The sequence below is a fragment of the Xenopus laevis genome, chromosome 8L, assembly GCF_017654675.1.
Source record: "Xenopus laevis strain J_2021 chromosome 8L, Xenopus_laevis_v10.1, whole genome shotgun sequence".
NCBI lineage: Eukaryota > Metazoa > Chordata > Amphibia > Anura > Pipidae > Xenopus > Xenopus laevis.
In genome coordinates this window covers 69,524,931-69,543,326 of record NC_054385.1, presented here as the reverse complement: position 1 = coordinate 69,543,326, position 18,396 = coordinate 69,524,931, and the positions used below count along the sequence as shown (strand labels likewise).

Here is an 18,396-nt window from a genome sequence, read left to right as displayed (position 1 = left end):
TTAAATAGGAATCGTGGGCTGGGTGACAAGAATCAGGGCTTTCCCATAGAAAGCGGGGCAATAGGGAGGTATATTGCAGCAGAAATGGATTCAGAATACAGTAGAACCCTAATTTTACGTATCCCAAAAGACAGTGTAGAAAGGACATAAATTCCAGAAAGATGTAAAAACCAAGAACTAAAACAGCGAGCCTGCATGAAACCACACAAAATTCCAGGAAAACTTAAAATCCAGGGTGTAAAATCAGGGTACTATATAACATTAAGCCGAGACATGACCCCAGGGGTTATAGAATCTATAATACCGCCTGCAGCTCTCCAGCTCCTACTATCCCCAGTGGCCTGTAATAACAGTTTGATTTTGGCAGAAATTGGGAATTTCAGATCCAAAACAGCAGGATATCACAATTCACACAGACCTGACATTATTTGCCTAATCTTACTACTCCATAGCTACAGTCTCATTCCTGACACCATCTTACCTTGCTATACACCACCAGGGATACCCAACCATTTTTACCCATGAGCCATTTTCAAATGTTAAAAGAGTTGGGGAGCAACACAAGCATGACAAAAAGTCCCTGGGGTGCCAAATAATGGCTAGGATTGGCTATTTGGTAGCACCTATGTGGACTGGCAGTCTACAGAAGGTTCTGTTTGGCAATACACCTGGTTTTTATGCAATTAATACTTTCCTTCAGTGGCGGAACTACCGGGGGAGCAGGGGGTGCGAGCGGACCAGGGTCCGCACCACCTCAGGGCCCGCCCGACAGTTCACGCGCCGCTAATTCCTGGCCAGTTCCAGGTGTACGGAGGGGGGCGGGGGGCCCGGCTGCGTGTCCTGTGCCAGGGCCTGCCCCCCTCTAGTTACGTTTCTGCTTGCCTTCAAGTCAGAACCTGCTTTCTGACTACTGAGAGTAACATCCAAGGGTTGGTGAGCAACATGTAGGTGATCAGTACTGTACAAGCAATGGCACAGTTGCAGTGCACTCTGTAAATAAATATAAGGGGATCCAGTGTTGCATCCTGCCCTGCCCTGCAGTAGTGATGGGCTGTGAATCTGACCTATTTCACTCTGTCAAAAATAAACGTTTTTTCGCGTGACATTTTTCAAATTTCGCAACTTATTTTACTACAAATTAAGAGCCTATGGGTGTTTTTTTCCTGGCAAAACGGGTACAGGTTGGCCCCCCATTTTGGTTATTGTAGTACAAGCAAAGGAGATCAGGCTGGATCAGACAGGATCATATCCAACCAAACTGCAACCAGGCAGAAGCCCCCTATGAACAGTAATTGGTGCATTTCACAAAAAAACAGGAACAGCTGACTTCCATGATCAATCTGTCCTCCCCCTACACCCAGCCGGCACCTTGCAACTACCATGAACCGCAGCACCTTCCCCTTGTGAGACAAAGTGTAATGCTACCATATTCTCAGCACAGTGTGTTGGGAGCTGTGGATCAAAGAAGCAGGTTTCTTGGCCAATAAGCTGTTCGGAACGGCTGTCAGTCAACTCCGTAGGGGCGGGTACGTACAGCGTGACGTCATATTCCCGCGAGAGGAGATTTAAGAGGTCTAGATTCGCTGTCCGGCTTTAATAAAGAAGCTAGACGTTTATGGTGCTGCGGGACATTTAAACAGCGATCCAGGACTGCGGGTTGTGGTAGGAAAAGGCGGCGGTATGTTACAAACTATTATTTATAGGACAGTGAGACACCCTAATAATGAATTCAGGATGTTTCCGCCTTAGATCACACTTATAATGCCCAGACAAGAGAAATCCCTTTAGGCTGTTATCACACGCAGTGAGCTTTTGTCAGCAGGTGGGAAAAACGTCAACACTATGTACATTGTTGGTGCTATGTAAATAATACACTACAATACAAAAATCTAGTGTTTTTAGTGCTTTTGGTAAAGTCATGAATATGTATTAGCTAACGCTCTATAGAACTGAATAAATGGGGTGGGACATTGTTTTGATAACATATACAAGGCGACTCCACACATTTGAGCTGCTAACAAACGAGAACTTCTCGTTCTTGTGCAAGATTTAAATATGTGAATTCAAATGAGTATTGTAGATATTTTATTTTACTGTTTTTTAAATTGTAACTTGTGTTCTGGTGTGGACCACCTCCTCCTCTCCAACCAACACCTAGCACTGGCACCTTGGGCTTCCCTTTCCTGTGCCCAGTGTTGGACTGGGACACCAGGGGCCCACCAAAAAACCTTAGACCAGGGGCCCATCCTCAATACTATTTTTTCCTCTTCTCACTCAACCTCTATTCTCCTAGTCTCTTTTCACAACTATAGTTTATATAAACAAACTGCCATGGGGACAGCCATTCAAAGCACAGGATACACGGTAGATAAAAGATAAGTTCTGAAGAATTCCTTTGTATACTACAGAGCTTATCTGTTATCTGCTATGTACCCTGTACATTTTCTCCTTTTTTCAGCCTGAATGACTGTTTCCCTGGCTACACAGCAGTTTTATTCTATAAACTACAGTGGAGTTTGTGAAGCAAACAGTTTTACCAGTGCAGCGCAACAGTACATTATATTTTCTTTTTTGCTGTTGCTGTTCCTTTAATAGGGAAAAAGAGATCTTTGAGTTCATAGAAGTGACTACTGACATTTCTACTGGTATGGCACGGTTTGCTATCCGGGAAGTGGCTCAAGACAGAGTCTTTAGAGCAATAGTATCTTGGGAGTTTAAAATGGTTGCCATAGACAGGGCATGTGTAAAGGAAGCTGCAGAGAAATGTATACAAGTGCTCTGGGTCTGCCGGAATAAAAGGAAAAATGCTCAATGTAGTAGTTACAGTCACAGCTTTAAATTGTGTGTAGTTACTGATGTAAATCTGATGCTCTTTTGTGTGGTGGATCTCGCTCCACAGCGACAAACTTTTTAAAGTAGATTGATGTATTATTAGAAAGGGATTTTATTAATATAAAATATCCTGAGATTCCTGTGCTAAATAGTCTCCCACAAATTCACAAGAGCCTAGATAATCCCCCAGGGAGTCTGATCATATCAGGGGTAGGCTCTATTGGTAGCAACATTGCAAATTATGTAGAGCTCATACTGCCGCCCCTGAATAACGATCTACCTTCTTTTTTAAAGGATACAGTGAATACTATGTGTTTTTGGAAATGGTGACTTGGCAGTCACACTATTACTTAGTGACAGTGGATGTTGTTGACTTTACACTATTATACAACATAATAGAGGTTTGGAGGCAGTTTCCCACTTTCTTAAAGATATAGGAATACCAGAAGCCCAGAATCACTTTATAAAGGAAAGCATGGCATTTATATTATTAAATAATTGTGAGGATTCCTACTTTCTCCAACAGAAGGGCACTGCCATGGGAAGTAAAGTGGCACCTAGATATGCTAATTTATTCATGGGGTTTGGGGGCTATTGTCTGTTTTATGCACTATGAAACTTTTGTATGCACTGTAGCACATTACTGGTGTTAAAACAGACTGCATAATTTGATATCTATATTATATTCTATTGTGTAACTGGAAAACAAAAATAAAAACAAAGTTAAAAAAAATTGGGTTCCCACTAAAAGTTAAAAAAAGAAAGAAAAAACATTGGTGACCAGTGCCCCCATACGTTAAAAAAGAAAATTGGTGGTTAGGGGTCCCCCACAAGTTAAATGTTTACCTTTTATGGGGGATAAAAGGCCAGCCCCACTATAAGATTCAAAAAAAATTGATGATCAGGATCCCCCATAAAAGTTAAAAATAAAAAACTGGTGGCCAGTGGTTTAAACACAACAAAATATATTCCATTTAGTGGTATTCCACCCTCCTAACTGGAATCAAAGAAGAAGGTTCAGTGTTTTTTTTAAATGTATGGTGTAGTTTTTATTTTTAAATTACACTGTTTACATTGCAAATAATTCAATCTACCATATAAAATGTAACTCCTGAACAGCAAGTATATTTTTTTTTTTAGTTGTGATATTGGTGTGTAGGCAGCCATCTCAGGTCATTTTGCCTGGTCATGTGCTTTCAGAAAGAGCCAGTGCTGCACCATGGAACTGCGTTCTGGCAGGCTATTGTTTCTCCTACTCAATGTAACTAAAGGTGTTGCAGTGGGACCTGTATTTTTACTACTAGGTGCTGTTCCTAGATCTACCAGGGAGCTGTTATCTGTTGCCTTCCCATTGTTCTGTTCTTAGGCTGCTGTGGGGGGGGGGGGGTGATATCACCTCCCTCCCAGAAAGAGTAACTGAAGTTTATAAGAGCACAAGTCACATGACTGGGGGCTCCTTGGAAACAGACAATATGTCTACCCCATGTCAGATTTCAAAATTAAATCTAAAGAAATCTGTTTGCTCTATTGAAAAATGGATTCAGTGAAGAAGTCTGCTGGAACAGCACTATTAACTGATGCGTTTTCCATGTTTTCCCATGACAGTATCCCTTTAAGTTCTTATTTAAGAAATTGGCTACCAACTTCATGACTTCTAAGAACAATGGTAAATGGTTCCATCAAATGCTTGGTGTCACCCTTCATTCATTCATTCATTCCTATGGGAATTGCTGCACTAGAATATGGATTAGCCAGCAATTTAATTTTCAGTATTATATCCTTTGATAAAAATTTCCAATAATGGTGTGTCTGGTCTTGCAAAAAATAAAAAATGTGTTTTGCTGCTTCTGTTGCTAAACCGGTCTTTAGCAACTAGATTTAGCAAGTTTCTTGGTTCACTTTTTTTTGTTTCTAGCATATAACCAAAATGAATCAGCTGATCCTTGACTAGTCACCTGATAGCCTCTAGTTTGGTCATGCAAGCTTAATTTGTACACTGAAACTGATTACACAGTCTTTCTGGCAAGAGGACATACCACTGCACACACACTGTTTTTTTAGCTTTAATCTTTCCATTTGCAGAGTTAAGCTGAGGTGCGAATCAAGATATCTGGAGTTGCAATGAGTTCCAAAGTGGAGTACAAACCAGTAAGTATTTTATGTTTTTATCATGATAAATCTGGATTGTTAAAGTACTGCTTTTTTTTTTTTTTTAATCCCAAATTTTAGCTTTGATTGCATTTGTACCCCAGTCGTTTGCCCAAACAGTGTTTTGTTCAGTCTTTTGATCTTTTTGTGTATGGGTGCACTGAATCCAGGATCCAGAAGTGAATCCTTAGCCTTAAAGTCATGTTACTGAATAGCTCAGGACAGAACATGACCCTTTTTGTTCACAGAAGTGATTTTTTTTAAAAAAAATTAAAATTTGCAGTTTAACGTTCCTCCAAATTTTTTGTAAAGGATTCTGTATGTGTACGAATCCAACATTAATCCATTTGGTTTGTCCCTACTTGTTATGCCATCTTCTGCATGTCACTGACACTGTCCATGCTCTGGGCTGCTGTTGCTGCACTTGTGGGAAATCATTAACCTAGCAGAATGTGATGTTACTTTTGTCATAAAAGTTACAGATGCGCAATTTAGTTCTATGCAGAATTCATAGTTCTCTGTTCTGGCATGTAATATGAATTTTGTTAGCATTGTATTATAAATGTTATATTGTATATCAACTGTATATTGTGAATCTGGAGAAAGGTGGGCAGCAACTGGGGCACCATCAGAGGCACATATGTTACTGGTAAAGGTCTGTGTCGGCTTTTTGGTGCTGGAGTACAAAACATAAGTTGATGGATCTCTAGTTATTTGCAGATATTTGGTTCTAAAAAAAAAAATGTAAAAAATCTTTAGGTGGTTAGCTGAAAAAATGTGGTCCAACTCCAGCTGATCCAATGCTTTGGCTCCTGGGTAAACAGTAGAAATAATTGTATCACAGTAGGCCCTATGGAGACATGTCAGGACAGGGCCACAACCACTTACCAAATCAGTCCGCGTTTTACTGTATTTTCCAGCCTTCTAGGTTAAAGGAATTGTTCTGTGTAAAAATAAAAACTGGGTAAATAGATAGGCTGTGCAAAATAAAAAATGTTTCTAATATAGTTAGTTAGCCAAAAATGTAATGTATAAAGGCTGGAGTGACTGGATGTCTAAGATAACAGAACATAGATATAATCAGCAAGCATACCGCACCACACGTTAGTAGTATCTTAAAAGGCCTTTATTGCAAAAGGGCTTATTCTTTGGACAGAAATACAATAGCGGCGATTGTGAGCCTGAAATGTCGCTATTGTATTTCTGTCCAAAGAATACGGAACAGGTGGAAGTGGCCACCAAAGACTTGCACACCGTCCATTATACCCTAAGGGTGAGTGCTGACTTCTAATCCTTTCTTTAACAGAACATAGCCCAACTTCCTGCTTTTCAACTGTCTTGGTTTCCACTGACTTGAAGGGGGGGGGGCACATGGGTCATAACTGTTGCTTTTGAATATGAGCTGAATGCTGAGGATCAATTGCAAACACACTGAACAGATATGTACCATTTGGCCCCCCTTCAAGTTGCTGACTAGCTCAGTTATAGAGCTGAAAAGCAGGAAGTAGTGTTCTGGTTATTATGTTAGGCATCCAGTCACTCGAGCATTTATACATCACATTTTTGGTTAACTAACCAAATAATACAATTATAAATAACCAATAATTTTATTTTGCACAGCCTATCTATTTACACAGTTTTTATTTTCACGCTGAACTATTCCTTTAATTCCTATCAGATACCCAGTCAGTTTTCAGTTGAAGCAGGCACTGTTGTGGCCCCATACATAGGCAAATTTGAGGAGGTAAATTAGGGAGGATTTCTCTTTGTTGTGTGCTGTGGATGGGTTGCAAAACACCAATAGTTGCCAGTTTGCAAAGAAGTATATGGATAATCGCTCTAGGCAGTGATACAGCTGCTGCAAGACAGGCAGAAAAAGAGACTGCACCAATTGCTTCACATGTCACTTTCTGTCTCTTATATATCCATACTATACCAGATAGCGCTTCATCTGCTAGTAGAACAATTAAGATGCTATACATTATCTAGTGTCACTTTTACATGTACAGAAACATATGCCAGTATCTGGTAAAAGCAGAGCAAGTAGTAATATTCCTGATATAGTGCCTATTTAAGTAATGCAAGAGAGAAACAACTTTATATTTAATGCTGTGGAAATGTTTCTTTGAACTCTGGCAGAATATTTGGTTATAGAAGCACTAAAGCCACAAAGTAATATGAATATGCAGATATTAATATTGAATATATGCAGAAGATCCCATACAGTCATCCCATAATAGTCAATTAACTGGAAAAATATGCATTTTAAAGTGTTTCAGGCTTGTTTAAGGGCTAGTCCACACGGGGAGATAGCGACGCGTTTGCGGTCGCGGCGTCAAAGCGCCGCGACAGTCGCCGCGACCGGCGCAGGCGACAGTTTTGTATGGGCGCCTATGTAAAAACGCCTGTGCTAACCACACGAGGCGATGCGCTTTTCAACAGTCGCCTGAAAAAGCCTGGCGAGGCATTTTCAGGCGACTGTTGAAAAGCGCATCGCCTCGTGTGGTTAGCACAGGCGTTTTTACATAGGCGCCCATACAAAACTGTCGCCTGCGCCGGTCGCGGCGACTGTCGCGGCGCTTTGTCGCCGCGACCGCAAACGCGTCGCTATCTCCCCGTGTGGAATAGCCCTAAAGGGCTGGTTCACCTTTACATAAATTTTTAGTATGTTATAGAACAGCTAATTCTAAGGAACTTTTCAGCTGATTTTTTAGAGTTTTGAAATGATTTGCCTCCTTCTTCTGACTCTTTCCAGTTTTCAAAAGCAGGCCACTGACCCCATGTAAAAACAAATTCTCTAAAAGGCTAATAATTTATTGTTATTGCTACTTTTTATTACTCCTCTTTCTATTCACGCCTCTCCTATTCATATTACAGTCTCTATTCAAATCAATGCATAATTACTTGGATAATTTGGACCCTAGCAACCAGATTGCTTAACCTGAAAACCAGAGAGCTACAAATAACGAAAACCAGTTGCAAATTGTCTCAGAATATCACTCTCTACATCATACTAAAAGTTAATGTAAAGGTGAACAACCCTTTTTAGGGATGTTTTCATTTTTATCTAGACCAGTGATCCCCAACCAGTAGCTCGTGAGCAACATGTTGCTCTCCAACCCCTTGGATGTTGCTCTCTGTGTCCTCAAAGCAGGTGCTTATTTCTGAATTACAGGCTTGGAAGCAAGTTTTAATTGCATAAAAATTAAGTATAGTGTTAAGTAGAGCCTCTTGTAGGCTGCCAGTCGACATAGGGGTTACCAAACGGCCAATCACAGCCATTATTTGGCACCCCAAGTGACTTTTTCATGCTTGTGTTGCTCTCCAACTCTTTTACATTTGAATGTGGCTCACGGGTAAAAAAGGTTGGGGACCCCTGATCTAGACAAACATATCCTGGTATGGGATCCCTTATCCAAGCGAAATCCTTTGCCTTTGGGTCAGTCTGGAGAAGTGAATGCACATAATGAAATGTTGTGAGAAATGATGAATGCTCTTTCTAGTTCTCATTTGTTTGGTTCCTGCAGATACAGCCTCATGAAGAAGCAGAAAATCATTTTCTCCAGCATGAACTTCACAAAGTAAAAGCTCGCAAGGTGCGTGTCCTTCTAAAGCTTAATTGACATAAAACTGCTCCTACAAGTTTATTTTTCACTTTTCTCTACAGAAAATACATCTTCTTAATCTTTAATGTTCCACACATATTAGTATATAATACACAAAAGCCATGAATATCCTGTAAATTATATCCTTATAAACGGTGAGTAGTGATGTCATCAGTTATAAACGGTGAGTAGTGATGTCATTTCTGTCACATGACTCAATAAAATTTGTGTATTATAATAAATAAAGTACCCCCAGTTGTAAAATATGAGGATATTAGAAGTTACCTCGGAGTTCCATGACCTGTATAAAAACACTCGGCCTTCGGCCTCGTGTTTTTATATGGTCATGAAACTCCTCGGTAACTAATAATATCCTTATATTTTACAAGAGGGGGTACTTTATTCACTATATATCCTCTATTTACCTGAAGAATACATTTGTTTTAAGCATTGTAGGGCAACTCTGCTGACACAATATAGCAGAATGCACAATTCTCAATTTTAGATACAATGTCCATATATATCCAGATTTTTTGGACAATTTGGTTGATTTTGACCATATTGTCCAACTTTATAGATCAGCCCCATAGTGCCATACATCCCAAACTACAAAATTATTCAGGAAAATAAAATGACTATTTTTAAATGTTATCTGTTGTTTCTCTCATTACAGTACTACCGATGCGCACTTGTCGTCGCAATTATTATCACCCTCGTGTTCTGTATCTTGGCTTCTCAGCTCCTTCTCTTTCCCTTTTTGTCCATTACTTCTCAAACAACTGAGACAGTGCTGAACAAGGACATCCGATGTGATGATCAATGCAGGTAATTTTCTATTAAGTAAATTGGAGTAAGTTTGTGAGAGTCTACAAGATAAATCATACCAGTTCCTTGTGGAGGGCAATATTTATTAGTAAGGGGTGCTTATTGTATGGCATAGAGGGACATCCCATGAATAGTACCTCCAGAATTATCTTCTGTTTAATCTTATACCCGTATTGGGCTGTTCTAATGATACCATGCAACTTTATAAATAGACTATATACATCTTTTTTTTTTTTTTATACTTAAACTATTTATATACTTATTTATTCATTGTAATTAGGGTCTGTGTTGGTGGAGCCACTTTTTAAAGGGGTTGTTTACCTTCAAACACTTTTTTTCAGTTCAGTTGGTTCACCAGAAAAAATGTATTTTTCCAATTACTTTCTATTATCTATTTGTGAACGTTTTTCTAATAGTGAAGTGTAAGTCTAATTTTTCACCTTCTACAGCTGCTCTTGGAGAGGGGGTCTGTACTCTTTAACTGTTCTAAATTGATACATTTAGATGATGCATTTCTTATTTTTGTCCCTACTGAGTAGAAACTCTGAGTTTCATTAAAGGCAGCTGTTAGGATTGATACAATAGTTGCTCATATTCCAAAGATACTGCTGAGAAATGTATCAACTAATTGTATTAACTAAATGTAGCAAATTGCAACAATTCAGATCCTCCTGGATCACTGAGCTGCCAGACTGAAACACCAGAGACACGAACATGTTAAAAATAAAAGATGGAAAGTATTTGAAAAAAGTCTTTGTTTAAGGCGACCAATCTGAAAACAACTGAACTGTAAAAAGTGTTTGGGAGGTGAACAACCCTTTTAATATATTACATTATATATCATATACATTTATATTGATTGACTGAAATATTTGAGAATGCCCAAACACGCTGCAACACTCCTGGTTCCTAAACAAATATTTATAGCATCAGGCCCACAACATGAAGTGTTATGTACCTCACACATGGTGGTCAAGCTGATATGACTTGAGCCAGAAAATACCCTGTTCACTAATAAACTCATTTTTTGATATTGAAAGTCATTGAAACTTTACTCATGAACTTGCTCTTATGTAGAAAGCAATATTATATTTTAGAGTTTAGCGTTCTTTTCATCTCCTCATCTATCTGCATATAGGTTTGTTCTGGTAGAGAGCATCCCTGAGGGATTGGTGTATGACGCCAACTCTACGATAAATCCGTCAATTTTCCAGTCCTGGATGAACATTATTACTAATGCTAAAAGCAGCATTGACATTGCGTCCTTTTACTGGTCTCTGACCAACGAGGACACACAAACTAAGGAGCCCTCAGCACATCAGGTAATGAGAAGCCTAGGAGGCGTTGGGTTTCTCTCATTTATCATAATGTTATTGAACAAATACCAAATTCTGCTTTGGTATTGCTTGAATGTCACTGATCTCAGTGATTATAATATTTATTTGATACCCCAGGCCAGTGCTCCCATTAGCAGAAACCTGCACTTGCCTGGAGTACTTCTGTATGAGCAGCACAGAACGATCCTTTTCCTCTGCTTGTTCATTCATCAAGGCCCTTGGGTTTTTGCTTAAAGTTCAGATTTTCATTCTACTGTGCATGTGCACATGGCTCTAAGAAGAGAAGATGATCTCTCTGTGGTGCTCGCATCCCCATGGTTGGTGCAGTTTTATGTTAATAGGATTACCTGCCCAGCAGGGTATCATGATCACTGGAGGTTGCCTAACATTTGGCACCCTGCAGTGATTATAACTTTATTTCTTTAACAGAGCAGGGCAAGAAATGTGGAGTTTTTATAGGTGCTATGTAATTTCTGTTCACTAGTGTCTCCTTTTTATTATAGCCAGCCATAGTATACTTTTTAGAAAGTTACAACATAGACAAACCAAACAGTGTATTTCATTGTTCAAAACTAATATTGCCTCCTGCAAATGGTTAATTCAATGTCCACAATGTAGTCCTAAATGTGTATTCCATAGTAAGCATTGTCCCTTAAAAAAGATGGGTTTTTTTTTGTTTTTTTTTTTTCTTCCAAAGTCGGCAATGTCAGCCTAAAAATGGGCTGCTGTCAAAAAGCTGTTTGCACTGCCTGTGATTTGTTGCTTTATTTTTTTTCCTGCAAGATTGGTACTGTATGGATAGTTTTTTTGCCTTAATGAATAAAATATGAATTAACTGTAATATTCCAATTAGGGAGAATTGATCCTTCAAGAGCTTCTGAATCTAAAGCAGAGGGGAGTGTCATTAAGAGTTGCTGTCAACCCTCCAGACTCCCCCATAAGGTCCAAAGACATTTCTGCTCTAAAAGACAGGGGTAAGAAAAAAACAACACATCTAACCTTTCATATTGGTCTGTTTCTACAAGCTGCAGAAAATAAGACATGATTCTTGAACTAGTAACGGTTATTTTATTTGTGACTTTTATTAAAGGGGTTGTTCACCTTTAAATTAACTTTTAGTATGATGTAAAGACTGATATTCTGAGACAATCTGCACTTCAATTTTAATTTTTATCATTTGAGTTATTTAACTTTTTATTCAGCAGCTCTCTGGTTTGCAAGTTCAGCAATCTGGTTGCTAGGTTCCAAATCACCCTATTTACTATACATTGATTTGAATAAAAGACTGGAATAGTAGGGGACTTGAATAGAAATATGATTAATAAAAAGTAGCAATAGCAATAAATGTGTCGGCTTACAGAGCATTTGTTTTTAGAAGGGGTTAGCGACTCCCATTTAAAAAGCTGGAAAGAGTCAAAAGGCAAATCATTTCCAAACCATAAAAAAGGGCAGTTGCAAAATTACCTCGATTCTGTAACATACTAAAAGTAAACTTCATATTTAAAGTAAATTTGAACTTTACATTAACCTCTGTGTTGTTAATGGACCTATTCTAAGCAGTTTTTAACTTTCTTTTTCAATTCTTAATGCCGTCGGTATTATTGTTTTTGCAATTTAATATACTCATTGGGTGCAATGGTAGGTTATCTACTCTGCATCCACTGTCTCTGACCTCGCCACTCAAATCCTTTGTTTACTTGTGGATTATTATTCCACACCAAAGTGCCCCCCCACACACACGTGTAGCAAGGAGGAAGGAGGGCTCAGTGTGAAGGCCAGTTAGGTTTAGAATTGGGAAGTATGAACACTTGCTCTTCTAGATACACCTGAAAGCCCAGCAAGAAGATAAGTAAGGGCAGTGGTATATAGTGATACATGTCATCACTCAGCAACTGAACTTCAGAAAATACCCTGCCATACACAAATACACAATTTGATTGTTTTAGCAGAGACAATTTTCAGTAATCACTCGAAAATGCACATGAAGGCATTACGCAATTTGCATTTTTAAGTGATTGACGCTAAAACACTCAAATTGCGTAAAGTGGTAATAAAAGCATATTAGGCATAGGCAATAAAACCGTTCAAGTGTAGCAATAATTCCTATTTTTACACTGTTGCAGTTGCAAACTGTATATGTTGGTCAGACTCCTTGCTCCTAGTTATACAACTTCCATATGTTGCTAGGTTTCCAGCTTATACCTCTGAAAAAATCTAAGTTGGCATGGGGCTACCCCAGAGTTGCTTAATGAACTATATAATATTTCCATGACAAGCCTGAAGTTCCTTACATTGTTGTTGTTATTAATATTACCCTTCTTTATATCATGCTGAAATACTCTACAATGCTTTTACAGAGAAAAAACAATTACCTTCCTGTAAGCTGCATTTGATGTTTGTCTCTGACCTATGACTGCCTTTTTAATGTCTTTTTGGTTTTTTGAAAACGGAACGGTCAATACTGTTCTATAGTCTCATCTGTTTTAAAAAATTTTCTGTGTTTCTGTTTTCTTTTAGGAGCAGATGTACGTGTGGTAGACATGCCAAAGCTGACAGATGGCATTCTGCATACTAAATTTTGGGTTGTTGACAATGAACATTTCTACATTGGTAGTGCTAATATGGACTGGAGATCTCTAACACAGGTAGGTTTGTCTATGCAGTAATGCAATAGGAAATGGAAGGAAGAGGAACGGATTGTTTAGCATCAATGAGGTAAAGCTGGTAAAAGTGTCTTTAGTCATAGAAACCTAATTTAACCTTTACATGAGGAGTCAACAGGGGAGAAATTAATTCAGGGGCCATGTTTTTTCATAGTTGCTGGAAATTCCTCATACCCCTTCAAAGCAGATTACAACTGACTGCAATATATTTATCTGTTTTGTCAACTAGTTTTTCACAAATTTTGCTAGTAGACCACTTATAGATATTTTGTCACTGTGACTTGTGTGACAATAATGGTCACAGACTGCTACTTTGGACACCTTTTACTTTGAATCATTTCCAGGTTTGAGCTAATGGGGTTCATCCCCTTTATAATTTGGAATCTAGTCGGGCTCCCCACTGCTCATAACAAGCTTACAGATATCCAAATACAATTCTACAGCTCCTTTCTTATCATCTGCTTTTGCCCTTTTTGTGTTCCCATAAGAAAAAGCATGAAGGAAATGCGTCGTAGTGTTAAATCAGTCCTGATATGACATCTTTGGTCATCAGGTCTGTAATAGAAGTCTTCATAGAAGAGAACCACTGTACATGAGAAATCCTTTAAAACGAGGTCATTGTATGTATTCTGCAGTAAGAATGAGGGTTACGAAGGGAGCCTTCAGGGGCTAATTCAGCCTTTTTTGTCCAAATGGTGTAGCCAATCAGCCCATATACAGCCCCATAATGAACATGTGTGCTGACTTGTATCTGATTATTGTAACTAAGGCAGGAGAATAGGCAAATACTCTAATATGAGACCATTATCTGAGAAGCACATAATGCACGCCTGTTCAAATTGTAATTGCATCTACGTTTTTTTTTTTTTTTGTAAATGATGTCCAACATTGCTTTAACAAACATATTAACATATTATTCCCTTAAGCACAAGGGTTAATTTTGTCCACTTTGTTTTTGCAGCCCAAAATTGCAGGGCCAAAATACACAAAAATCTTTGAAAGCTCAATTTAAGCACATTTTCAGGTGATTGTTGCCTGAGGAGTGCTCCAGTAAGCACTTTTAAATAACTAACATAGTGGCCTGTGTGGAGGGCATTTTGAGCTTATTTGGGCTACTAAAAATCAAAGTTTGAAAAATGGTCATAACTTACTTGATGCGGATACGTTTCAAAAGCTGACCTAATTATGATAACATTTCTGTGGCCTATAATGCATTCACACTAACTACAGATATCAATAACAGGTGAAAGAACTTGGTGCCACCATATATAACTGCAGCTGCCTAGCCCAAGATTTGAAGAAAATCTTTGAAGCGTATTGGATCCTTGGGTTACCCAATGCAACTTTGCCATCCCCATGGCCGGCTAATTATTCAACACCATACAATAAAGATACACCAATGCAAGTAATGCTGAACAGCACAGCATCTCAGGTTTATCTTTCAGTAAGTGGCAAGCCTGACCATGCACATCAGTTGTGCAGTAAAAGTATAACATAATGTAACACAAACAAACATAATGTTTGTCTTTCCAGAGCTCACCACCCCCTCTTTCAGCAACTGGGAGAACTGATGATCTCCAGTCCATTATGAACATTATAGACGATGCCAAGAAATTTGTATATATTTCTGTCATGGATTACTCACCCACAGAGGAATTCTCCCATCCCAGGAGGTAATGTGGTCTGCATATGAGGAAGGGTTGCATACTAATATTGTGCCACGTTCAGAATATAAATTGAGGTTTCTGTGTTCATTGCTCGGGGAATTCATGTTTAGATAATGCTAGCATATTTCTTATCTTTGCCAACTATTAGATTTAGCATTTCATGCAATTCCACCCATTTTTTCCATTTCTTTTCAACCCCAAGCTTAGGATAAAGTCAAGGGCCAAGTAAAATCTATTTCCTTTAAACCTTTTGTTTTTTTTAACATATTAAACCTTTGTTTTCAAATGACTGTGTATCTTCAAACACTGAAAAATCTTGTTTACAGTTTTTAAAGATATTTTCTGTTATGTGGGGACTGGGTCCTGAGATTCTCACTCAGTTGATATCTGCAGGAGTTTGTATGTTCTACCCTTGTCTGTGTGGCTTTTCTACAGGGTCTCTGTTACCCTCCCACACCCCCAAAATGATACCGACTTGATAACTGACAGCTGATAAGAATTCACCATAGTGCTAGTGTGGCCGGTAGGGACTTTAGATTGTAAGCTCCCTCTGGGAAAGTGACTGATGTTAATCAGTATGTAAATTTCTATGTAACATGGCAATATATGATTAAAGAATTTGAATTAAAACATTTAGATTGTATGCTACTATGTTAGCTTGCTGTCAGTTACCAGAAAGTTTACCAGCTTCAAGAGGATGCCATGTCAGTGGCAGATAAAGAAATTGTAAAATCTGAGCATTAGCTGGATGGGAACTAAAATAATTTCCTGTCATGTGCAGATCAGCAGATCTATGTTCCTTATTGAAAATGAAGTTAGTGGTATTGGATTGTGGTACTGAAATGGAGAAGTATTCATGTACAAATGACATTATACAGGAGGTTTTTTTTTTTTCTTTTTTTTTTGTCCCGTGGTTATTCTGTATCACCAGAAACCCTTTTTTTCTTTTTGTATAGATACTGGCCTGAAATTGACAACCATTTGAGGAAAGCCGTCTATGAAAGGAATGTTAATGTCCGCTTGTTGATCAGCTGCTGGAAAAACTCTCGACCTTCCATGTTCACCTTCCTTAGATCCCTGGCTGCTTTGCATAGTAACACAAGCCATTACAACATTGAAGTGGTAAGATATAAGTATTGTTGAGAGGTCCAGATAAGCTTTACAAATCTAGTGTGTTTACAATACTTGTGTATAGCTTATGGACAGTTGTTTGATTAAACATTCACCTTTTTTTCTCCAGAAAATATTTGTGGTCCCAGCAACTGAGGCACAAAAGAAGATCCCATATGCCAGAGTGAATCACAATAAGTACATGGTGACAGACAGAGTGGCTTATATTGGTAAATTATAAAAAAAAGAGAGAAATTATGTAAAACCTGCTAACTGCTCTTAGTCCAATGGAATATGAGTTAACTGTGCTTGGGTCAAAATGCCTAAAATTGCCTTCTAATATTTGCCATAGCAGATCATGTCAAGCCTTCCATTGATGGAACGTGCTGCTGGTGATCTTGTCTCCACTCAGATACACAGAAGCTAGTGTATGTGAGGAGAAATTTAGTGACGGAATGTTCCACAAGCAAACTGTTTGCCTTGCCATGCTCTGCTCTGGCTAGTGTTGCCAATTGTGGGAGATTGCCACTATCTCAGTAAATTGTATTTTGTTTTGTTTTTTGTGTTTTAGGTACATCTAACTGGTCTGGGGACTATTTCATAAATACAGCCGGCTCAGCATTGATAGTGAACCAGACACAGTCTGCTGGCACTTCAGACACTATCCAAATGCAACTACAAACTGTGTTTGAAAGAGACTGGAATTCAAATTACAGCCTGACATTTAACACTTTAAGTTCATGGAAGGAAAAGTGTATCTTTTAGGTCTGCGGTAAAAAGTGTATCTTGTGATGCTAGAAAGCAGGGGTAACCTCTGCAATTTTCTGGTGGGAGGGAATGTGTGGTAAAGGATTTGAAAATACTACCTGAGGGGGGACAACAGGGTTATAGTCCTTTTCAATACAGAAAATTGGTAAAGGGCCTTTTCAGTGGGGTAAAATGTTGATCAAAGCTGAAGGCCAGAAATAATTTGGCACAGCCAAACAATAGCTCAAATGTACAAAATGTTCAGACTTATACTGCACTGCACTTTACATGTATGTATGGACTCAATGCAGCCTTTATAAGGGCCACTCCGTTTTATTTGGCTAATAGGAAAAGAGAAGTGACGTGTTCTTCACCATATGGTTCGCTATCGACACGAGGAATCACCAAGCCAGTCAATGCTTAACAAACTGGAGTTTAATCTAAAATGTGGATACTGTGGAGTATAACACTTTTGTTTAGGGTAGTCACATGCACCCAAAGTATACCCAGAGGCTCACTCTTGTATACTACTACAGATATTATTATTCTGAGTCTTAACTTCTCTTAGCTCAGCTCTACAACTTAGTACAATACATGTAAGATGGTGTTCTGGCTACCCTATCCGTTATACTAACCTGCCTGTAATCCCTTCTTACACTTGATTTTAAGCAGTTCCATCCTCCTGCAACTGAGATAAGCTCCACCTTTTAACCAGTTATTGGTTGATTTTGAAATTTTCTATAAACTTTAATAAAGACTAATAAATTTAACAAACTATGGCTTCTATGTACAGTTATTAGCAAGAGATTGTCTGTGGATTGCAGGCACTGGCACAATGGGCTATAATGACCTCCCTGGGATACAGCTGAAACATGCACGACATACATGCTTTCATGTGATGCGATGTTAGAGAGTATGACCAACCTTTTTCTAGATCATCGCTTTCCTTTGTCCAAGGGGAAGTTTAAGCTCTCATCTCAATAGAAATATAAAAGCCTTTTTCCTCCTGCTGTTGTCCATTGGCCAAGTGGGAGTCATATTTTGTCCTGATATACACTACACTGAAACACAAAAAGCCCTAAACAATTTGAGAGGTTTTAACCCAAGCATGACCAAAGTCAGGCCCTTTTCAAATTGACACCGGCCCTCAGCCTCCATCATGAAATTAATAATAATGAGGCCCCCCAGGAATCCCATAGCAGTAATATTTGGGCACATTAGTGAAATGATCTGCCACTTGGTCTTTACTGCTGCCTGTGTGCTGAAGGTGTTAGCAATCCACACGTAATGGCACAGAGTGACGCGCCACTCTTGCATACTAGGGCTGAAGATGCAATAGACACACTGACGTGCCAGTACCGTAAACTAAAGACGTATACGTGTACGCTAACACCTTCAGCAGGCAGCAGTATAGACCAAGTGGCAGATCATTTCGCTATATTACTGCTACGCGGTTTCTTGT

At 38.8% G+C, this 18,396-nt stretch overlaps 1 protein-coding gene across 2 annotated transcripts; it reads left to right on the top strand.

The window, feature by feature from the left end:
• Positions 1 to 1,555: 1,555 nt before the first annotated feature.
• pld3.L (phospholipase D family member 3 L homeolog) lies at positions 1,556 to 17,709 on the top strand. Of its 2 annotated transcripts, none has more exons than XM_018228752.2 (12): positions 1,556 to 1,662; positions 4,915 to 4,980; positions 8,508 to 8,576; positions 9,259 to 9,410; positions 10,549 to 10,732; positions 11,601 to 11,721; positions 13,265 to 13,392; positions 14,654 to 14,854; positions 14,944 to 15,083; positions 16,034 to 16,199; positions 16,318 to 16,417; positions 16,759 to 17,708. In XM_018228752.2, the coding sequence occupies exons 2-12, from the start codon at positions 4,954 to 4,956 to the stop codon at positions 16,950 to 16,952; spliced, it is 1,482 nt and encodes a 493-aa protein (XP_018084241.1). In that variant the 5' UTR covers positions 1,556 to 1,662; positions 4,915 to 4,953; the 3' UTR covers positions 16,953 to 17,708.
• Positions 17,710 to 18,396: the final 687 nt, after the last annotated feature.

Coding starts and splice junctions, on each gene's coding strand:
- pld3.L (XM_018228752.2), top strand. CDS start 4,954: ATGAGTTCCAAAGTGGAGTACAAACCA. Junction 9,411..10,548: donor CGATGTGATGATCAATGCAG/GTAATTTTCTAT, acceptor ATCTGCATATAG/GTTTGTTCTGGTAGAGAGCA. Junction 16,418..16,758: donor AGACAGAGTGGCTTATATTG/GTAAATTATAAA, acceptor TTTGTGTTTTAG/GTACATCTAACTGGTCTGGG.